The 24,414-nt window shown below is 43.6% G+C and overlaps 1 protein-coding gene across 3 annotated transcripts in view; it reads right to left on the bottom strand.

Moving 5' to 3' along the window:
• BAZ1A (bromodomain adjacent to zinc finger domain 1A) overlaps window positions 1-24,414 on the bottom strand; it is a 117,106-nt gene that overhangs the window by 1,144 nt on the left and 91,548 nt on the right. For all 3 annotated transcript variants that reach the window (XM_038405915.2, XM_038405913.2, XM_043516594.1), the window contains 5 exons: window positions 20,467-20,714; window positions 20,150-20,376; window positions 18,507-18,994; window positions 4,068-4,213; window positions 405-492 (listed from right to left, as the gene is read on the bottom strand). In XM_038405915.2, coding sequence (XP_038261843.1) covers window positions 405-492; window positions 4,068-4,213; window positions 18,507-18,994; window positions 20,150-20,376; window positions 20,467-20,714 — 1,197 coding nt within the window. The remainder of the gene's footprint in view (window positions 1-404; window positions 493-4,067; window positions 4,214-18,506; window positions 18,995-20,149; window positions 20,377-20,466; window positions 20,715-24,414) is intronic.

Raw genomic sequence — 24,414 nt, forward strand, 5'->3', positions numbered from 1 at the left:
CCAATAAATGGGGTGAATTTAGTGCGCATGTATAGTGTCAGATTAACAACCCTACAGTCAGAGTTCTCTGTCTCCAACAATGGAAATGGAAGTTTTCTGATATATCCCATCAATGTGCCACAACCCTATTTAACAAAGTTTTACCATCTCTAAGGCTTGAGAAGGTAATTGAAACTCCATGACCATTCACTTTAGTTACATTTCACTTGCACCTACATTAGTAGTACAACTACTAACACAATCACTACACTGAAAAAAGTGGTTCATACATTTCTAAGAATGCATTTTCGAAGAAATACCAGTTTTCAAATCCTCCCATCCCAGCTCTGCTTCTTTAGGGGGATAAGACCTCTAATTGTAAAGAACAGATCACAGGATTAATTACTTCAGTAAACAGTACTTACATGCTAATTTGTATTCACATTTATTCACTTTTTCACGGATTATATTTAAGGCAATAGGTTTTTTGATAATATCGTAGTAGTCTGGTACCTGCAAAAAAAAAAAAAGTATTCACTATTTTATTTATTATTCTTTTTATTATGTAAAAATATACATTTAACATTCAATTCATAATCATTTGTGTTAAGATATACACAGAAAGTCACAAATTTACTTGGACTTTCTACTGTTACAGCAGAAAGGCTTAATGGGCCCTTTATTGACAACCAGAATTTATTGAAGTTCAGTTATTAATTTCTTGACCTAACTTTAAATTTGTTCAAGCAAGAGACCACAAACTATAAAAGAAATCAATAATGCATTCAGAGAAGTTAAAGAAATTAGGCAAAGAACCCCAAGCATAAATATCTGATGGAGGATTTTTTAAGAAAAAAAGAAGTGGTTTAATTTATAAGCTTTACATTTGTGTTACAGCTGTTCAAACTTAAGATGCAAAAATAATTTATATTACGTAATATTACATATTGTACAATGCTATTATCCTATGCTGGAATGGGCTTCCAAGGGAGATTTTAAAAATCTCCAATGAGGAGGATTCTACAAACAGTTTGGACAAACACTAGTCAGGGATGGTCTACTTAATCCCTGCCTCAGTGCTGGGGACCTTCCGAGGTCCCTTCCAGCCCTACATTTCTATGGTTCTAAGGTATCTCCAGACTCCTTTCATTTTGTTGTAGTACTTATTTTTATAACATTACAAGCTCCTTGATGCCGAGGGATGGCTGTTTTCACCCTAATACTCCTCACATACGTGAACTATTTTGTTCCTTGAAATGCCAGTTAGGTCTGTTTGAAGGGTTGGAGACACTGAAGATTTCGATGTGGCATAAAGGATAGACGAGGGGGTCGCAAGGGTATTACATGGGGGCTCACAAGCTGTCAGCCTCCAACCTAAACCCCGCTTTGCCTCCAGCATTTATAATGGTGTTAAATATATTTAAAAAAATGTTTTTAATTTATAAGGGGGAGGGGAGTTGCACTCAGAGGCTTGCTGTGTGAAAGAGGTCACCAGTACAAAAGTTTGAGAACCACTGGGATTGTCTGGCATCTGCATAAAGTCTATGAGAGAGCAGCCGCTCAGTCCATCACTCAGAGTTAGTCAAGATAAGAGATGCATACAAGATTAAAGCGAAAGGAAGGAGGATTTCTAAACTCAGACACTGATCATTTCGCTCACAAACCTTGAATTCTGTGCAAGCACACATTCCAAGGTCCCCCCCCAAATCAGACTAGAAGACATTTTTAAATGGTGTCTTGTTTGTGGGACAATTTGGATCCCAAATTTCGTTGACAAGGAAACCCAGAAACATACATATATATTTTAAGCCAGATATAATTGGCTATGGGCTCTCTTCTGAACATACATCTTGGGGTGCAACTTGCTAGAGAATTTGCAGGAGGAATTAGCAGTGAAGAAGGTAAAAATCATCCATTCCTTGGCATTTACAAAGAGTGATCATTAAGTACATCCAGGATTTGTAAATACAGGTCAGCACATTGACAGCAGCAAGTAATTAAATTCATCTGTTCTGGCACAACAGACAATTAAAAGTGTAATCAGCAGTGGAGTTTTCTTTTTCAAATCATAGAAGGGACTTTTTTTCTATTGCTTTGCTTAATCTAGTTTGAATGCATCTGCAATGGAGCTGCTACCACTTTCTTCTGAAGGTGAAGATTAATACAGCTTCCCCAATTGGAAGTTTTTCTCAAATTCAGCTAGAGATTTTATTTTAATCCCATTACTCCAAGATATTGCCCTCCCTACGTGTTCCTGATCTAAGTAACACCTCTCTCTTTGATGTTTATACCCTTCATTCATGTGTGTAGATGGTCATAATGTCCATGCCAACCCACTTCTCTATGAAGATAGAGATTTTTTTCTCCCCCTTTAATCTTATCACTCCTTCCAGCTGCCTAATAATTCCTGTTCTTGTCAGTTTCAAGTCTCAAGTTTTTATGTAAAAAAGTTGGTCAGAAATTCCAGATCTAGTAATACCAGAGCAACCCCCATGCACGGGGAGCAACTTCAATGTGATTGAGGAGAACAGGCATTCTGTGATGCTAGTATACCCCTCCCATTCTTCTGTACCAGCCAATGGGAATTTCAGGGAAATGTATACTATGTCCTTTCAAACAAGAGGTGAAGTATAAAATTCATCCTGGGTCTCCTATTGCAATACAACTCCCTACTGCAGGACTTGCTTTAAAGGCCCATGCTAGTACTATGTATTTCAGAAACTAATGGGAATGAAATTCCTGAGCTAATTGTCACTCTACTGCACAATCATTCAGACAGCAGGGTTAACAGTAAGTTACTCCTATGACATGGTTCTGATTCAATGTCCCCTGCTTTGAAAATGTTTTAGCACTCAAATCACATCAGGAAGCAAAATCCAAATGACAATTCTAGTTCAATTGACTTTTTAATAAGCTGTCAGTCTTACCTTTGGCAATATAGTGCAGATTTTCAAAAACTTAGCTATGCTTGGACATTTTCTTATTGAATTATTTCAGGACTTAAAACCCTCAGGACCAGGTTGTAGCAAAAAAGCGTGGCTGCCTTCCGAGATTGGTGGGCGGAACCAGGAAGACCATGCTCACCATGCCGGAAGCAGAGGGGTAGCACAGGAACAGAAAGTATAAAAAGCTGGCCCTGTAGGTCAGCTGGGCAGCAGCTGCCAAAGGAGACAGATGTGTTCTCCTCACTGCTGATGCAGGAACCCACAGAAGACTTCAGCTACCTTGAGGACTCATCTGAGCTACCAGAGGGGCCTGACCTGACCAATGCTGAGTTGCTGCTGGGTTTGCCAGTGGTGGTGTACCCTGAGGAAACTCACTCACCTCACCAAGGTACCAAACCTGGGAAGAGTAGGAAGTAGCCCAGGGAAACTAGGCAACTGTCTAGTAGAGTGCTGGCCTGATACAAAGTCAGCGTCTTGCGGGCAGATCCCCACTGATCCAGTGGCAGACCACTCTTCTACTGTTAGGGCCCTGGGCTGGGATACAGTTGAGTTGGGTGGCCCTGCATTTCCCTACCCTCTGCCATCCCAACTCTGGGGTGGCAGCATCCCCACCTTCGGCCAGAAGGCAAGTGAGAGTCTACTTTCCGCTGAGTTAGCCCCCTAGACTGTGTAGAGCACTCACCTCGTGCCAGAACCCCAGGCTCCTAGACTCTTACCTGCTCTACCCTGCTTGAGGGCTGGAGCTCTAGACTGTTGGGTGCCTCATCCTGCCTAAGAGCCTGGGCCCCTGGCTGTTCACTGTTCTACCCCACCTGTAAGTTTAAGCCCTAGAGACAGTCAATTTCTCCCTTATGCAGAGTGCCATTCCAGGTGCGTGACAGCAAAGAGGCATGGCCACCCTTGGAGATTCACAGCGAGGGACAGCCACGCACGCCTACCTGCCAATACAGGTATATTAGGACTTTCACAGTAACTTGTCAAATTGGGAAATCTCAGTTCCTGACATCAAAGACTCAAGTTACATAGCAAGAGTTCTCTGAATCTTACTCAGTGGTATTCCCTTCTAGGGCTATTCAGTGAATCAGAATCTGATAGTAAACATCATACCAAAATGTTGCCACAATATACATCCACCCCAGTTACCTGGACTTTGGAAACCAGTTTCATGAAAGGCCAGCTGTCATCATGTCGTACTAGTTCCACAACAAGTTGTTCAAAAGCTGACAGTTCATGGACTCCACCCTGACGACCCGAACTCCTCCTGTTCAATGAGGTGTGAGGAGATGAATCTGAAAAATAGATCACAAAACTACTGAGAAAAGAAAGAAAATGGCACACCAATATTAAGTATTTAATAAAACATGAACACACTGGATGTGTAACATGCCAACAGAGCTAATGGGATGTAGGGGGCGGGAAGGTACAAGATCAAATAGGGCTCTCTTGCAGTCTGGTCCATTCAGCAAAGGGGTGGAAAATTTCTCCCGACCCCACCCCTGTACTGTTTTAAATGCAGCTGTACTAGTAGCACTTCTGCTAAGCTTTATTTTGCCCAGCTACCCAATCCTGTGGATCTTATTCACAGCAAGTGGGGTGGATTTGAAAAGCTAAATTTGGCAAACAAGGAGGCAGGAACTCTATGGATTTTATTGCTTAATTTCTCCTTCCAGAGTATAAAGAAAGCAGATGGGGCTCTGCTTCACTTCTTTGGATGTGTGGCTCATAAGGGCAATAATAGACGGAAGTATTTGGGTTCTCTTTCTCTCTCACATTACTCACTCACTTTTGGAGTCAATTTGTGTGTCAATTTACAGCTAAATATCATAGCAGTTTGTTTACAGAACCTTCATTATCAATGTGAAATCATAGAAATGTAAGGCTGGAAGGAACCTTGAGACATCATTTAGTCCACCCCTACACTGAGTTATGACCAGTTACATCTGCGCCATCCCTGACAGGTGTTTGTCTCACCCGTTCTTAAAACCTCCACTGATGGGAAGTCTACAACCTCCCTGGGAACTGAATTCCAGTACTTAACTAAGGATTTTGTAATATCTAACCTAAGTCTCCCTTGCTGCAGATTAAACCCATTACTTGTCCTACCTTCAGTGGATATGGAGAACAAATGTGCATCCTCCTCTTTGTAACAGCCCTCAACATATTTAAAGCCTTCTGTTTCCTTTCAGTCTTCTTTTCTCATGACTAAATATATCCAACTTTTAAAAATCTTTCCTCATAGGTCAGGTTTTTCTGAATCTTTTATCATTTTATGTTGCTTTCCTCTGGACTCTCCCACTTTGTCCACATCTTTCCTAAAGCCTGGCACCAAACTTGTACAGCTGAGGCCTCACCAATGCTGAGCAGAGTGGAACAATAACATCCCATATCTTATGTATGATACTCCTGTTAATACACCCCAGAGTGATATTGGCCTTCCCCCCCCACCCCCAAAACACAACAGCATCACCATTCAATTAGTGATTCACTATTACTCCCCAGATCCTATTCAGCAGTACTACTGCCTAGCCCAGTCATTCTCCATTTTGTAGTTGTACATCGATTTTTCTTTCTTAAGTGAAGTACTTCTCTTTATTGAATTTCATCTTGTTGATTTCACACCAGTTCTCCAATTTGTCAAGGTCGCTTTAAATTCTAATCCTGTCCTCCAAAGCACTTGAAATACCTCCCAGTTTGGTGTCATCTCTAAATTTTATACGCATGCTCTCCATTCCATTATCCAAATCAGTGAAAATAGTGACTAGTACGGGACCCAGAACTGACCCCTGTAGGACTCCACTAGATACATTTTCCCAGTTTGACAGTGAACTATTGGTATTGTACATAAAGAGTAGCTCTTTCAACCAGTTATGCACCTCCCTTAAAGTAATTTCATCTAGACCACATTTCTCTAATTAGTTATGAGAATGACATGTCGGAACTGTGTCAAAATCTTTACTAAAATCAATACAAGTCATATCTATTGCTTGTCCCCGAGTCCCCTATCCAGGAGGCCAGTAACCCCGTCAAATAAGGAAATTAGGTTTTGACATGACTTGTTCTTCACAAATCCATGCTGGCTATTTCTGATCACCTATTATCCTCTACATGCTTGCAATCTGATTGTTTAATAATTTGTTCCAGTATTTTTCCAGGTATCAAAATTAGGCTGACTAGTCTATAATTCCCTTCTGTGTTCACCCTTTTAAAAACATAAATGCTGTCTTGGCCCTTTTCAAGTCCTCTGGGACCTCAGCTCTCATCCAGGAGTTGTCAAAGAAACTGCAAATGGTTTCAACTAGTTCATTAAGTAACCTAGGGTAAATTTCATTGGCCCTGATGACTTGAATAAATATTATGTAGCCTGCTCCTTCCTTGTTCTGGCTTGTGTTCCTTCTCCCTTGTTGTTAATATTAATTGTGTTAAGTATCAGGCCAAAGCTATTTTTTTTTTTTAAAAGAAGACTGACACAAAATAGGCATTTAACACCTCAGTGTTCTTGGTGTTGGCCATTATTAGCTCTGTTTGACCACTATGCAGAGGACCTCCACGCTTGTCTTTTTCTTGCTCATGACTTATTTATTGAACCAATTCTTATTGCCTTTTATGTTCCTTGCTAGATGTAACTCATTTTGTGCCTTACCCTTTCTGATTTTGTCCCTACATATTTGTATTATTTTGTATTCCTTAGGAATTTGTCCACGTTTCCAAGTTTTGTAGGATGCATTTTTGAGTTTCAGGTCATTGAAGAGCTCTTCATGGAGCTCTTACTATTCTTCCCATCTTTCTTTTACATGGGGATAGTTTGATATTGTGCCTTTAATATTGTCTAAGAAACTGCCAGCTCTCATGAACTCCCTTTTCCCTTAGATTGTCTTCCTATGGGACCATACCTACCAGTTCTCAGAATTGGTTAAAGTCTGCCTTTTTTAAGTCCATTGTCCTTATTCTGCTGCTTTCACTCCAGAGTGGAATATACATAGGTACTAGGTCTCAAAGGACAAAAGGTTACTTACAATAACTGGGGGTTCTTAGAGACGTGTGGTCCCTATCTGTATTCCAGTATGCACCCTCCTTCCCTTCTGCTGTATCTGGAATCGAATTCTTGTACACTGCATCTATTGGCCATACAAGTGCCCTTGCCTTCCTGGTGCTTTCAACCAAAGGCATAAATGGCAGAGTGGACTGACTGCCTCTCCAGATCCTTCTCTACCACAAATCCAGTAGAGATCCAAAGAAGAGGGGAAGGAGGGAGGGTGAGTAGTGGAATACGGATAGGAACCACAGAACCTCCAGTTACTGTAAGTAACAGTTTCTTCTTTGAGACCTGGTCCCTACATGTATTCCACTATGGGTGGCTGATAAGCAGTACTTAAGTAGGAGGGTGCGAGGAGACAAATGGCAGAGCTGTTTGGAGAACCACTGTCCAAAGAATGAATCAGCAGAGGAGTTCTGCACTAGAACATAATGATGCGCAAACATATGTATGGAACTCCACATAGCTGTTCTGCAAATGTAAAGAAATGGGTACTTCCTGAAGCGATGCCACTGAATTTATTTGTGCTCTTGCAGAATGAACCCTCAGCCCATGAGGAGGGGAAGATGCAGCAGCTGGTAGCAGAGCAGGATACAACCCAAGATCCACTTAGAGGATATAACTTAACCCAGTGGTTCTCAACCTATTTACCACTGTGGGCCACATCCAATACTACCTATATGGCCCTGAGGATGTCACGTGGGCTGCAACGTTGTGCTGATTGGGTCTCAAATGGCCCACAGGCTGAGAACCACTTAACCTCAGACTCATTCTGCTGTAGAGAGAAACACAATCTCTCTCTCTCTCTCTGTGATTTTCTAATTGGTTTTGTCCTTTGCAGGTAGAAGGCAAGAGTGCATCAAATGGTAAGGGAGTTAAGTCTTCTCTCCAGACTCATGTTGTTTCAGGGAGAGAGTGGGGACACAGGTAAGTCTATTGATAGTTTCATGTGAAATGCCAGAACTACTTTGGGGGTGAATTTTAGAGAGTCAGAGACTTTGTCCTTATGGAATATACTGTATGGCAGATCTGCCATTAGAGCTCCTAGCTCCCCCATGCTTCTGGCTGAGGTAATATCAATGGCAGTTGAATTTCTTATGGCTAAGTGAGACACGGAAGCTAATGGTTCTAAGGGAGGCTTAATGAGTACTGCAAGTACAAGATTTTAGTCCCAGTGTGGAGTAGGTTTCCTTACTGGTGAGAAACTTGTAATTAAGCTTTTTAAGAATTTTGTAGTCAGAGTGAAAACTGAATAACCACCAGAGGGTAGATAGTAGGCACTGATTGCTACCAGGTAGACTCTAATAGAACTAAAGGAAAGCTTAGCTGTGGTGAGAGAAAGAAGATAGTCCAAAAGGAGGGGAATATCTGCTTACTCAAGAGATACCTGTTTCTTCAGTGCCCAGATGGAAAAACGCTTCCACTTGGCTGAAAAGCATTTTCTAGTGGAGTCCTTTCTACTGTTATTAAGGATCATTTATACATCTTCAAACCAAGCCATAAGATAAAAAGCGTAAGGGTTGAGATGCTTGATCCTATCCATCTCCTGGGCCAAGAGATCACAAAAGGACTAGATGGTGATCAGAGACCAAGATAACAGTCAGATTTGGGAACCAAAACCGTCTGGGTCAGTTGGGGGGCAATGAGGATGACTCGTGCCCTGTTCTGATGAATTTTCTGTAAGAACAGAGGTAGGAGCAGCAAGGGAGGAAAGGCATAGCTCAGATGATCTGACCAGTTGAGAAAAAGAGCATCACCCTGAGAGCACAGTCCTAGAGCTCCAAGTATATTTTGCATTTCTTGTTTGGGAGGTGAATAGATCCCAGTTCCTGGTCTCCCACTGAGTGAAGATGCTATTTACAGCTGAATCATGCAATTCCCACTCACAATTGATGGCAAAATGCCTGCTGAGGGTGTCCACCAACCCATTCTGAGTTCCTGGAAGATAAGCTGCCAACAGGGTGATTTAATTCCTGATAAACCAGTTCCACAGGGTGACTGCTTCTATACACAGGGGAACCGATCTTGCCCCTCCCACCCCCCGTTTGTTGATGTAAAAGACAGTTGTCATGTTGTCTGACATTATCAGAAAATGATGGGACTGGAGGAGTTGGAGTAAAATCTTGCAAGCTTCTCAGGCTGCCTGGCATTCCAGAACGTTCATGTGCATCCTGGTTCTCAAGACGTCCAATTGCCCTGCACAATCTGGGCTTTCTAGCTAAGGAGAGGTGTCTATAAATGATCATCTTGTCTGGCAAGGATGGTAGGAAGGGGATGCCCATACATACCTGATAGGGATCCTTCCACCATATCAGGGAAGATGTTAATTTTAGAAGAATTGTTACCATGGTATTCATGCTGTGTTTGGTTAGTGAATAGCTGTTTGGGGCCACGCCTGAAGGCTATGTAGGTAGAGTGTGACAAATGGGATTGTGACCATGGCAGACCAGGTGCCAGCTCATGCCAGAGCCCCAGGCCAAATCACTTGTGTATTAGTATAGATCAAAGTGATAAATGTATAAGAGTGTATTTGATGTTTAAAGTTCATGAAAACTAGTGGGATGTTACTTGCATTGTTTTCACTTATTTGTGTCCTATATAATGTAGTAGCAAACATTTACATTGTATATACACCCCTGCAACTATAACCTATCAAATGAGAAAGGAGCCTTGTAGAATGTAAACAAAAAAAGAGTGCTCATTTCAAAGTAAGTGGTCTTTGTGTGTGATGACTGAAGGTCAAAGGCCCAAAATGGATTCCTCACTCTCCATCAAAGGAAGAGCCCACATAGGTAGTAATACTCTCAGCTTGGTTTTCTGTGTGAAGAAGCTATAAGTAAGGATTCAAGGAAAGATCCTGTATCTCTGGACTGTTTGGACTTTTACAGGGAAGTGCACCAGAAGAAAAAGATCCCCAGAGACTATCTGGGTATCCTGAGAAGACTTTTGGGAAACAAGCAATTTATTACATACTGCCACGATTTGGGATTACAAACTACGACTCCTTGTGCATATATTTTACCTGCTTCAACCTCCCAATAACTCTCACTTCCTTTTCTTAGTTAATAAGCCTTGTTATTTTACTATAGAATTGGCGACCAGCGTTGTCTTTGGTGAAAGATGTAGCATTCCAACTGATCTTGGGTAAGTGACTGGTCTCTTGGGACTGGAAGCAACATAGATCTGATGTGATTTTTGGTATAAGTAATCATTTGATCACAAAGTCCAGTTTGTCCGGGTGGCAAGATAGACTGGAGAGTCTAAGGGAAAAAATGGTTACCCATCTTTTTGTAACTGTTGTTCTTTGAGATGTGTTGTTCATGTCCATTCCATTGTAGGTGTGCGCGCGCGCCAACAGAGACTTTTATCTTAACGGTACCCGTAGGGCCGTCTATCGTGCCCTCTGGAGTGCCGTGCTCATGGCGCAGTGTGCCCTCTGGGTTCCTTCTTCCAGACAACTCTGACAGAGAGGCAGGAGGGTGGGTAATGGAATGGACATGAACACCACATCTCAAAGAACAACAGTTACCAAAAGGTGGTTAACTGTTTTTCCTTCGAGTGCTTGCTCATGTCGATTCCATTGTAGGTGACTCACAAACAGAATCCATGGAGAGGGTCGCGAAATAGACTCCCTGCTGCACCGAGCTGGGATCACACCACCAATCCAGAGACCAGAGGACGTGGCTCAGCACCGTGACCACTCATTCCAGGGGGTGCCTGCTGGGAATGTAGACTGAGGACAGCCGCGCTTGCAGGGGCCTCAGATGAAGTCGGGTGTGGCTTACCACATAGGTGCATGTGGCCCATCAGTCGCAGGCACGTGTGGGTCACGGTAGGCGGTTGGCTCTGTATGCGGCCAATCAAGACTGACATGGACTTGAAAACGCACTTTCGGCAGGAAGGCCCTGGCCCGCATGGAGTTGAGAACTGCTCTGATGAATTCTATACGTTAAACCGGTATTAATGTGGATTTTTCTGTGTTTATTAGGAGACCCAGTTCACCGCAGGTGGAGCGCACCAGAACGAAGCTCCTCTGGATCTGCCCTTGATGAGCCAATTGTCAAGATACAGGAAGATCTGGACCCCTCAACGCCTCAGGTAAGCCGCCACACATTTCGTGAACACCCTGGGGCCCAAGAACAAGCCAAAGGGCAGCGGCATAAATATAGCGCTATGAAACGCAGGAAATGTCTGGGCCCAAGGAAGATAAAAGACGCTTACTTTCATGTCTAAGTCAAGAGTGGCGTACCAGTGCCCCGGACCCAGGGAAGGGATGATGGAGGCCAGGGATACCATGCGGAACTTCAACTTCATGAGAGACTTGTTGAGGCCCCGCAAGTCCAGGATGGGTCTGAGACCCCCTTTGGCCTTTGAGCTTAGGAAGTAGCAGGAGTAGAATCCTCTTCCTTGCATATCCCAAGGAACCTCCTCCACAGCCCCCAGGCATAGGAGGTTCTTAACCTCCTGAATGAGGAGTTGCTTTAGGGACCCTTCTCACAAGAGGGATGGGGAAGAGGTGGGGTGCGAAGGAGGGGCAGCCAAAAATTGCAGGGTGTAGCCCTGAGTCACTATGTCCAGGACCCAATGGTCCGAGGTAACCCGTGACCAGGTCGAGTGGTAAAGGAAGAAGAGGCAACTTAGGAAGGGGCAGGAAGGATATGGGCAGTTGGTTGGTGTGTCGCTCCTGATCACACTCTCAATTGAGCGCTTTTGGACCCTCTGGTGTTTCACCAGGCCAGGCTGTGCAGGAGATCAGGACGACAAAGAGCAGCAGCAACTAAACCCGGTGTCCCTTTTTCTCGTAGGCCAGAACAGCTGCCTGGACATCTGAGGGATGTGCATCCCCAGGGAGTGGAGGGTTGCCCTTGTGTCCTTTAGGCCATGCAGATGTGCATCCGTTTGGTTGGAAAATAGGCAGATGCAGTCTAATGGAAGGTCCTGGATCGAGACCCACAACTCTTGGGACAGGCCAGCGGTCTGGAGCAAGGAACTGTGCCGCATAACCACGCCGAAGCAAGCTCTCAGGCAGCTGAATCGGCCGCATCCCAGGCCATCTGGAGAGAGGACCGGGGCTGCTGCGGTCCCTTCATCCACCAGGCTTGCGAACTCCCAGGACTTGGAGTCCTTAAACTTGAGGAGAGAGTCCCACAAGTTAAAATTGTAGCAGCCCAGGAGGGTCTAGTGGTTTGCCACCCGAAACTGGATGCTGGCAGTAGAATAAATCTTTCAACCGAACAAATCCAGTCTCTTCGCCTCTTTGTTCTTAGGAGTAAAACTGGTGGGCCCATGTTTGTCCTGTTCGTTGGCCATGGACGGGACCAACGACCCCGTTGGCGGATGCGTGTATAAGTACTCAAACCCTTTTGTGGGAATGAAGTACTTCTTTTCCGCCCTTTTTGAGGTTGGTGGGATGGAGAACAGGTTTTGCCAGATGGCTTTGGCAATATTCAAGACCCCTTTGTGTACCAGAAGCGTGACCCAGACTGGGGTGGATATGGAGCACATTAAGTAATGTGTCCGTCTGTTCCTGCATCTCCTCCACCTTGAGGCCCAAGTGAGTTGCCACCCTGCAGAGCAGTGCCTGATGCTGACGAAAAATCATCCAGTAGGCTAGCCCTAGAAGGCCCCGTGACCACCTCGTCCAGGAAGGATGAGGATGATTGGACGACCAGAGGAGGTCTGGTAGTGTCCTCACGCACCGGGGTGCGTACTGGCTCCTCACCCAAGGTGGTTGCCTGGACATCTTGCACCGAGCCCGGTGCCGCAGGTACCGGGGCCGCTGCCTGCCGTCTATCTGATGTGGCAACTAAGGGCTGGCGGGAGCGGGGCACCAGCATGAAAGGAACGCCCCATGCATTCCAATACAGCCATTGGGTTGGCCACTTGCTCTGCTGCCAGGCTGCCACTGATGCTGCTGATGCACCCTCCAGAGCCCAATCATGCTGTCTGGGCGAGGGACTGAATTGTGCCTCCAAGGCAGAGAAGTCGTCCCCCTCTGGCAACCAGGGCAGGACTGTGAGGCTTGAGTTTGACAGCTCACTATTGCCGCCGGCGTCCAGTGATGTGGGAGCATCAGGGAGTGTCCTTGAGGTCTCAGCGATTGCAACCAACGGCAGGATGAAGATTGGTGCAGGGAGATTGACAACACCTAGGCGAGCTTCGGCACAACGACAGGGATCGGGAGCACAGTGCTGATGACTCAATGACAGGCTGGAGAGCTGGGTCGGTGCGGAGACCAAGAACATGGCGATCTGGGGCTCTGTCTTGGCTCTGAAGACTGTTGGCACACACCTGTCTTGTGCAAGGCTTTGCTGGTGGGCTTGCCCTCGCAGGGAGCTTTAGCTGGTTCCTTTGCCGCATGTGGTATCGGTTGCAGTGGAGGTGCTTTTAACTTTCCTGGCACTGGACCCTGAGAGGGGATCAACTGTGCCATCCATAGGCCGTTTACCGCTCCCAGAGTCGGTGGCAGATCCTTTTGTGGGGAGGGACTCCCCACAGCTGAGCCCTTTAGCCAGTCCAGAGGGCATAAGGCCCAAGCAGGGTCCTTTGCCCAGAGCCCCTTGGTCAGTGCCATCTTCTTAGCCTTTTTCTTTGGGACTGGCGACAGGGATCGGTGCCAGAGGTGCGCTACGCTCCGAAGTTGAAGCACTGGGTGCCAGTTTGGGCCACGCTGGCTCCAAAGCTGGGCGCAGGGCAGCCTGCATCAGGAGGGCCCTGAGACTGATGATGTGCTCCCTTTGTCTGCGGATGAAAGTTCTGGCAGATGCGACAGTGCTCCTTTATATGGGTTTTCTTGAGGCACTGTTGACAACTCTCGCGTGGGTCACTAACAGGCATAGGCCTGTAACAGGACGAGCAGGGCTTGAAACTCAGAGACTGGGACATGCCCCACTGGGAGGAAAAATCCCCACTGGGACACTAACTAAACAATTAATGGGTACTTAACTAACTAATAACGATTAAAACTATTTACAAGTAAACCACAAGGCTAAACTAGATAAGAAACAGCTGACTGCTTGCGAAGCAAGGAACAGAGCGGTCCAACTGACCACCATGGGTGGTAAGAAAGAACCGAGAGGCACTGGCGCCTGATATACCACGCCATGAGCACAGCACTTCACTGGGCGCCACAGCTGGCTCTCCGGGTACTGCTAAAGCAAAAGTCTCTGACAGCCGCGCACTTAGGTGCACGCAACTCCTACAATGAAATGAACACGAGCAACCACTCGAAGAAGAACAGTCTGTGACTCCATGGTAAGGTTCATGTTTGTCATTGGCTTGGTGAAATTAATTAATTATAGAACCAGTTTGGGGTGTCTACCCTGTTTTCCGACAGTCTGCCCTGAGGCAGGCCCTATGTCATGAGCACTCCTGACAGTGTGACAGGGATAACAAGCACATGAAGCCATGTACCCCACGATGGAAAGACGAGATCTGACTGGAGCTTGAGGATTGCATATAACATGATCTATTAGGTTGCTCATGGTGCAAAACTTGTCCCTTGATAGATAAGCTCTTGCCATGACTGAAGTATTGGAATATAGTCCGCATCAGAGTAAGGACAGACTTTTCTAAGTTCACATTGACTCCAAGGGAAGAGAGTAGTTGAGGCATTGATGAGGTTGACTTGTAGGCTTCGTGAGGCACCTTGGGAACAAGAAGCCAACTGTCGATAGAGGAAAAAGATGGAATGGCTTCACCAGAAATGCACTGCTGCTGCCAGAAAGACCTTAGTAAAGGTCCCGGGGGCAGCAGTGAGGCTAACTGGAAGCACCGTGTATTGCAAGTGGTCGGAGCCCACCATGAATCTGAGAAAATGCCTGTGGGTGGGGGTGAATATCTACATAAAAGAAAGTATCCTTCACATCAAGAGCTGCAAACCACGTCATTTTCCAGGGATGGGATTATTTATGCCAGAGTGGCGATGTGAAATCTCAGTTTTCGAATAAAGCAGTTGAGATAACAGACTGAAGACAGGTCTCCAACCTCCCATTTTTTTAGAAACTATATAGAGTAAAAACTTGTCCATTGGTGCTGAAGCTCTATTGCGTCTCGTTGGAGGAGAGATTCCACTTTTCTTGCCTGAGAATCCCCTTATGAGAATGGTCCCTAAAGAGGGACAGGGATGGGGACTATGGAGGAGGTAGAGACAAACTCAACTGTATAGCTGCAATAGAAGATATCTAATATCCACTTGACTATTATGGCAGTTCAGTTGTGGAAACAGAGTGTTAAATGACCACTGAAAAATATGTCAGGATAGGGCAGTGGTGGCATCATAAATGGTTTACATCTCTCGAGCTCCCATCAAAAATATCTTTTCAGTGGGGGATGGGAGTGAGATGGTGCTGTAGGCATGGGAGGTGCAGAGAAACAAGCCTTCTGTATTTCTTTGTGCCCTCCTTGTAAGAGACAAGGCCACAACTGAAATGCCAGTTTAGGTTTGTAAGGCTGCCTGAGATACTTTAAAGGACTCCTGCCCCCCAAAAGGAGGTAAGGATTCATCTGTCTTTTCATTGAAAAAAATGGGCATCATCAAAAAGGTAAGTCCTTCACCATGTTTTGGACCTCCATGGGAAACTCCGAAGCATGCAACCATGACTCACGGTTTAGGTTAAGTTTTTGTCACAATTATTTTTAGTAAAAGTCATGGACAGGTAGCAGTCAATCAACAGTAATTCTCAGAAGCCCAAGCCCTGCCACCCAGGGCTCATCCCGCTGTGCACAGCTGAAGTTGCAGAGTCATGCCAAAAAAAAAAAAAAAAAAAAAAAAAAAAAAAAAAAAATCACAAATCACAGACTCATAGCCTTACTTATGGTGCATCACAATGGCCACAACCGCTAGATGCAGAAGTGCAGTTCTGGCCACCAACTTACCCTCTTCACTCAGAGCCTGGAAATGAGCTCTGTTCTGCTGCGAATCTGTGAATTCCGAATGAGAGAGTCATACTTAGCCAACAGCACTTGATGGTTTGCTGTTCTGAAATGAAGGCTAGTGGATGCTGGGAAGAAAGGTTTTCACAAGTCAGATGATTGGGCTTCTTGTCAGGAGTAGATTTAATATGATGTTGTCTAGGTCAATGGTTCTCAAACTTATTTGAATGCACCCTCCTTCTTTGTATCTCTAGTAGTTTATGCCCCTGCGCCACACAAGTATGTATAAACGCCCCCCCCCAACATGCAACTCTTACTAAATATTAAAATCATCAAGGCAATAATCCATTTTAATAAGAGCAAAAGCAAACCTGCGATTGTGATTGATGCTTACAATTAAATGGATTAATGTACAGATGGCAACAACTTAGTATAATGCTATGGAAGCTGAACAGAAATCCATCAGAATGCACAGCACCACCTAGAGCGCAGTTGGTCCACAAACTGTGAGGCACACCCCCCTAGGGAGGCATGAGAGAATGTTCGGGGTGGGAGGGTGGCACAGCAAGGCCTGAGCCAGCCCCCATGGGGGATGGGGAGGGAGTGCCACCCAGCCCTGCTCCACTGCCAGCTCTGCTCCAGCCCTGTCCCCAGCTGTGGTCCCACAGCAGACTCTGCTCCCAGCCTCGGCCCCCTGACTGTGGCCTGGCAGTGGCTCTGGACCACAGCTCCATTCCTGGCCCTGGGGGGGAGGGGAGGGCGTGGACAGGGGTAAGGGGGAGCAGGACCCTACAAAGTTTGGGGATCACTGATCTAAAGTCAAATGCACAACGCCATCTGAGGACCCGATATGTCTGGAGGAATAAGCTTTGCTAGTTATTCATTGCTGTGGGTAAAATGTGTGCATTAAGTTTTTTTCCCCTAAAGTTTCTCACATACAGAATACATTCTGCCCCCCAGTTTGAGAACCTCTGCTCTATACTAATATTCTAGTCATGAGATTTATCCCACCAAGTCTCTGTGATGCATGTTACATCATGATTTTGGTTATATATGAAGACTTCCAGTTCTTCCTGTTTATTTCCCATACTTCTTGCATTTGTATACAAGATGTTGAGATTCCCCCCATAGTTTTCCCTCTTGTTAAGCCTATGAACCTATTGTAATTTTCCATTCCCCACCCTCAAAACTTCCAGCCCTCTGTCGAGATCACCTTTCATACTTACTTGTAGGGTTTTGTCACCTTGCCTCCTTTTAACCTAGTTTAAAGCCCTCCTTACTATGTTAGTAAGCACCTCAAGATACTCTTCCCCTTCATCAGGGGAAGAGATTGGGGAAGGAGGACTGCTGTGGACCCTAACAGCATCCCACCATGGTCAAGGAAGTCAAAGCGCTCATGTCATCGGCATCCATGCAGCCAAGCACTCATCTCCAGGATATATCTATCCCTGCCCAAACCCCTATCCTCAACCAGCAGGATTGATGAGAATACCACTTTCACCCTCATTCCCAGAGCCCTACTGTAATCACTGCTGATCTGCTCAAGGTCATACCCTGGCAGTATGACCAGCAGCTTTCATTTTGGGAGACCCAGTTTCAATAAAATAGTCCCCAAACACAATTCTCAGTTTGGTTCAGTCCCATCTGTATATCAAGGCCATATATCTGAACTGTACTACAGCCTTGCTGAAATACAGTACAAAGTCAGCAGTGACCTAATGAAGATCACGTCAGGCACGTTAGGATAAAAGAGGAGGAATCTAGCAAGCTCAATATAAAAATATACCTTTTAAAAATGTGTATAAACCAAGAAAACAGTTAAAAAACCCCCAAAACAGCAGCTCATACATAAAGATTTAAATAGAGCATCTATCTACTACATGGTTATAGCAGAGTCCTCTCTTACGGTCTGAGCTACCATTTTTCCATCCTACAAATGCAACTAATTCGGAGAACAGTTACTCTGCTTTCTGATCAGGAAGGACTAGCAGAATATTGGCAATTCTTAGCTACAGGATAAGCAGAGACACCTAATGGTGAAGGTCTGAAATGGTACAAAATGCAACACAAAACATTCACATTTTTTACTGCCACTCTTGCTAATTTGCAGTCTTTTGTCACATAGAAGGTCTTTTGTGGCATTGTGGCTTTCCAAATATTTGTCTCATTGAGTGTTTTGGATAGTCTCTCCAAAGGTTATCAGCTTACATTTTTCTAGGCTGAATCTCTTTGTTACCCATATTCCTAACTTCATTGTCCCATTATTTCTGTGTCCTCCATGGTTTACTTGATAGTTATTATTAGGATTTGCTTTATTTAAAGATTTAGTATTTGCGTTTTAGCAGTTACATATGGAGTACACTCATGATCAGTCTATCATCACTTCCAGATTTACAGTTCACTAACTAGAAAGTCCCCCACATTAAGTGAAAACATTAAATTAATACTTGTGCCATGGATCTGATCACTCAGTTTGACAGGTTAATTCAGAGTACTGAAGGATTAGTGACAGAAATGTGCAGTGGCAACAGGTTAATTTTCAATGGAACCGTCTTGTAGATTGTAAGAATTTTTCCATATAATCACTTGTCAATAAGTACCTAAAAACCCTAACCTTCCCCCTGTCCACCATCTAAGGAGTAGCTTTAACTTTTTCCTAGCAAAGCTTTTCTAACCTGTGGATTGTCGTTTCCTGCCTCTTCTCTTAGATTCACTATCCTGAGGAGGAAACTTCTGTGTAGAAACTGGAGGAGATCTTCTAAGCTGTTCACGTGAGTCCGTGGTGGCAACAATTCTGAAGCCAAGAGAAGGACTGTTCTCTGATGTACTATCAGCAGTCTTCTTTCCTCTACGTCGTCTTCGAGGACTGAGTAATTCCACAAATACGTCTGCTTGTAATGAGCCTTGACTCTGACGAGTAGTACGGCTGTGCAGTCTTAAAGAAGGTTTTGTTACTGATGGAGGGGCTGACTTTATTTTTCTTATCCCTCTTCCAGTAACTCTGGATGAAGTTTCGGTTTGCTTAGGTGTATTCTGCTGACTCCGAGAAGCATATCTTCCACTGGTCTGACGCTGGCTGCTCCGACTTGAAAAGGGGTTGTTGAGTTTAGCTGCTCTCATTTTTAATGGAAGTTTGACTTGTGGTCTTCCTTGTTTTGATGGGCTGTAAAAATGTAAGTACATAGCAGTATTGTACAAATCACTACTTCCAACTATTCTAAACTCCTACTCCCCTCTTCTCCTCAAGGCTTCTAATTCAGTACCTAATTTCTGTTTAACAAGACAGAAAACTGGCTTCCACTGAAGCTGGCATCCAACTAGCATTCTTAAATATTGTTCTGTGGAGTTCTCTAAAATCAAATGCTCTGTGCAGCATGGAGTAAAAAGAGACTGTGAAAAGCCTAGTCAGCCCAACCGCTTAATATTAGAAATGTGCTGTCTGGAGAGACCCCTGGGTTCTATTCTTTAAACTGGCTCCTTGTTTCTTGAGGAAACGGTTTGCTAGTAATACACAGCAATTTCATCTTCACATAAATAAGCTGCAGAGATGACAGGTTCTAACATAAAGTCCTGTCCAGTCCTTGGGTCTGCCATAATGCCCTCACAAGGGAAGATCAAGATTAGAGAGGGGAGATCCAAGAGACACTATTTGGCAGTTGATAGTCCCATGGAAGTGTATGTTCTCTCAAATGATTAATTGTAACTCCTCTAATTCATACTCAAATACAAACGACTATAGAGAAAAAAAGTGTTGCCTCAGTCACAAGCTCCCTTTAAGATACATTCTTGATTTGTGACACAAATTCATCAATTTACTGGATTTTTCAAACTGCATGTTTACTTGGCTCTATTACACACCCCAAGAATTCTCCCTTTGGAGAGATCCTTTTTGTTTTCTTTACTATTCATTTCTCACCATGTCCATCTAGTCCCTTGAAACTCACAGTATCTGAAATTTGGGAATTAAATTTTCTGAACAGCACCTCTCTCGAATACCAGTACATCTTTGTGGCTTAAGAATGAGCAGACACCCCATAATTAGTGACCACAGATGGTATCCTATCAAATACACATTAATAAGAGTATTTTCATCCCTAGGAGTGGATATTTATGCACGTAACACCAATAAACCAAACGCTGAGGGCCAAAGTCACCACTGACTTATGTGTCTGCAACTCTTTCCGTTGGTGAGCTCTTTGAGACAAAGACCATGTATTTCTGTCTTGGTAGAGCCACACTTAATCAATTAGAATAACCACACTTAATCAATTAGAAAAATAGTGTTAAATGGTAACAGTTCTTATGGCCCCTGACTTACCTCATTTCTTCCTCCTCTTGTGATTCATCTTCTTCCTCTTGTTCCTCCTCATAATCCTCTTCCTCACTTTGTCCCACTTCCTCATAGTAAGTTTCTTCCTCCTCTTCTTCAAACTGTTCTGAAGTCTCTTCATCACTTTCCATAGAAGGTCTCTGCCTAGAGGAGAGGCGTCTAGAACGTTGTTTTGGTCGGCACTCTGGACAAAACCAGTCTCCTTCAGGAATGGCCTGGTAATATACAAATATGCATTAGTGAGGTGTCATCGGTCTTAAGCCTTACCTGAATTCTGGATTTTCAAAAGCTTTTTCTTCAGATACCTTGAGCTTGGGCCTGACACAGTAGATATGATAACCTCGATCACAGCCATCACACAGCACCATGCTTTCCGCGTCACCCTTCTTTCGGCACATCTTACAGCGAGCATTTAGAATGGACTTAGACCAGATAACGCTTCGATCCAATGTGGAGAGATGTAGAAAGACTTGAGACAGGCTGCCAGAAGAAAGAAGAGATTCTCTCCAGCGGTCCAGGACTGTTTTATATGAACGTCCACCATCACTGGCATCTTGTATTACAGGAAGGAAACAGAAATTACTTATACAAACATCCAGGTTCACTCTAGACTGAAGATTCTGTGTATCTGAACTGATACTCCTGGGTAAAGGCTACTTTTCATGTGATAAAATAGGAAGCAGCACCCAAGGAGCATTCTCATTCATTTCTTAACCCTTCAGTGTCAGGGATATCCTGACACAAGAGTTTAGTGCAAACCTGTGAACAATCAAGTTTCACCTTTGGATTTCACCCTTGAACACCAAGCTGATGTCAACATATGATGTGAATTTTCATGTCAAGTGTCTTGCTTTGGTGTCAAATTTGAAATCCAAGAGATGCTTAAATCAAAAGAATGAAAATTCTCCAACACACAGGCACTAAATAAATTAAAAGTAACTGGAAATATTTTTTCTTTTTTTTTGTTTAAACCCATATATTTACAGGTCAAAGAGGAAGTAAAAAAAATTACTGCAGTTGCTCAGCACTGATGTTTATACAGTAACTCCGTTTTCTCATTAAAAACCTAAATCACGAACCCCAAATTTGAAAAAATAAAATAAGTAAATACAAGTTGCATGGTCCTACACTGCAGGAAGAAGAGAGAATCAGCCAGATGTACAGCACTCATGTTTAAAAAAAAAAAAAAAAAAAACTCCTCCAAAAACCCACCCAGATATACCACGGATCTCAGGTCCCGCAACGATTCCCTTTACAATTCTTTCTGTGGAAGACCTATAAATTGTGGCTTTTGGAAGAGTTCAGAGTGGGTAAGAAAAAAGTTATGTCCTACTTGGCTGCTTCTTCCCTACAGGTGCAGTAGAGGTGAGGTCTGAATCTGTCCCTGAGATTTTAAAAGACAGACAAGCTGTCTGGAAATTTATGCAAACTACATTATCAGAAGACTGCCCCGCTACTGTTACGAAGTGTCATATGTCAACACAGACCAGTGGATCTGTCTAGGCTAGTGCCATAGTGGAAGAATTGTTAGCCAATAATCTAGAACAGGAAGGAAGGCAATGTGTATAGTTATCCAGGATTACGTCTGTTAGTTGGTGGTCCACTGACAACGATAAACTTCCTGATAATGAAGATTAACACTGCTGCTGCTAAAAAAAGAAGCAAGTTCCTCCCCAATGTTGAAAGAAGCAGTCTGGAAAACTGTAAGCAGAGGGAAGCCGTATGTCACTACTAAAGTGCATGATTATGCCACCTACATTGCCAGTCACGGAGTGGCTACAGGAATGGTCTGCAGTTCAGCTGCTGGCAAAGCAACTTCTCCCCAGAGACAGAAGTCCCAACCGTACCCTCTCATTTACTAGGTCATGTTGAGGTTAAGTGTTCTTCATCCAAGGCCCTCCCTTTCTTCCCACCCAGCATCTGGTACTAGAATGTGGCTCCTCCTAGCACTGCCTATATTTATGTTAAACTTCCAATTTAGACACTGGTTGTGAGAAAAGGAAGAGACTAAAGCCTTGCAATGACTATACAAATATAGAAAGAGACTCTCACCACCCAGCAAAGAGACAGAAAGAGTTTAGGATAGGGAAGCTGGGCAAAAGACCTGAGGTTTTGACAAATCTGAATCTACCTCTATTTATTATTTAAAATTCAACAGAGAGGAAGGTAATTTTTGTGATTAAAAGCAGTGGTTAAAAGGACTAGAGATCTGGGTTCAGTGCCCAGCTCTGCCACAGATTTCATGTGACCAGTTAAGTCATGTTTATCATAGAGTCCCAGTTCCCTTTGTGTAGCAGCTTTTTCCTCCTACCCTGTCTATTAAGATTGTCAAATCTTTGGGGAAAAAGGATATTCTTTTCCTATGCCTTTACAGAGGAAGCGTGGGACCTCCTGATCTCAGTTGAGGCCATTAGGTCCAACTGCACTAGATAACTTGTTTGATAAATCCATGTTGTCACATGTCAGTAACAATGTGTTCAGGGAACAGTTTTCCATTTCAAAAACAAAAGGAGTACTTGTGGCACCTTAGAGACTAACAAATTTATTAGAGCATAAGCTTTCGTGAGCTACAGCTCACTTCATCGGATGTATCCGATGAAGTGAGCTGTAGCTCACAAAAGCTTATGCTCTAATAAATTTGTTAGTCTCTAAGGTACTACGATGAAGTGAGCTGTAGCTCACAAAAGCTTATGCTCTAATAAATTTGTTAGTCTCTAAGGTGCCACAAGTACTCCTTTTCTTTTTGCGAATACAGACTAACACGGCTGCTACTCTGAAACCTGTCAAAAAACTTTCAAGGAAGGGTTCCTATGTAATCATATTATGTTATAGATTTTTATGTCGCTCAGACAGTAAAGAATAAACTGACAAGTTTTGCTTCTATGAACTTGTACAGATTTCTACATCAAAATCAAGTGTAGTTCCTTCTGACTCTGCCAAAAAAGTAAAACATTTTGCCCTTAAAATTATTTTTATTTTTACCTCAAGCACCATTTAGATGTGCAGGAAGAAATAGTCTTATGATTTCAGAGCTCTACTCCCTCATTCTATGCAAGTGACTATAGAATTATCAATATGTCAAGAAAAAAAAAGTGACAAAATATTTCAATTTTTTCTAACTCTTAAAAATACAGAACATTTTTTAAATTTACCATCTTTCTGACTAGACTGGTCTTCCTCCCTCTTCCTCTTTTTATCCCCCCTTTGGTTCCTTTTATTATCTTCTGCATCACCTAATGTTAAATTTGTAAAGTTATTTCAAGCAACTTTTTAATTAACAGTTGAAAACCACTGTTCTACCATAAGGGGAAAGCTTATCAGATAGAACTTTCTCAGGGGCTGGTTTAAGACTGTGAAGCATCACAAACCTCACCAACTTCTGCTCCAAGCACAAGGCACACTTCTTTGACCTTGCCTATTTTAAACACACACATATAGCAAGGTATACATTTAAAGACAAAAACCAAACCCCTACGCTGCACACAAAATTCTCCCTCAGGGAGGGGACGGGGGAATGAATCACATGTGACAGATGCTAGTCATATCACTTACTGCACTATGGAAGGTGTGCTCAGTTACTGTGGTTTTGAGGGATGTATAAAACAGTATAGAATATTGCGTGCTGAAAGGAGGGGAACAAAAAAAGCAAAAGTATCAACAATCTAGGAATTAAAAAAGAAGAGGGACAAGAATGGCATTGAGAGGAGGGAGAAAATAGATAAAGAGTGCAAAATAGAACTGTAACAAACGTATTGTGCAAAGGGCTAAGGGGAGGTGAAAGCTCCTATCTACCAATCACAAAGAAGCTCCAACAATAAAAATAAAAGGTTGGGAACCAATGAACTAGAGTCACGCTTTGCATATAGAAATCTAGAAAAATAATGACTAGACTGTATTTGAGAGGCAGTTCTATAGTTGTATGAGAGACAGTGTGGCCCAGTGACAGAACACTGGACTGGGATTCAGGAGACCTGATTTCTTTTCCTGGCTCTGTCACTGGCCTACAGGATGACCTTGGGCAACTCATTTCACCACTCTGTGCTTGAGTTTCCCCATCTATAAAATGGGGATGATACTCACCTCCTTTGTAAAGCACTGTGAGATCTACTGATAGAAAGCGCTTTCTTTCTTTCATTTTTTTTAAAAAGCACTCATATATAGCATCTAAGAAGCCAACAACCCCGCTTCTTCCATCAAAAGACCTATTACCCGGGTGGGGGTGGGGGCGGTAAAAGCTTTCATTTTCAGATATT

This window comes from Dermochelys coriacea, chromosome 6, assembly GCF_009764565.3.
Source record: "Dermochelys coriacea isolate rDerCor1 chromosome 6, rDerCor1.pri.v4, whole genome shotgun sequence".
NCBI classification, from domain to species: Eukaryota; Metazoa; Chordata; order Testudines; family Dermochelyidae; genus Dermochelys; species Dermochelys coriacea.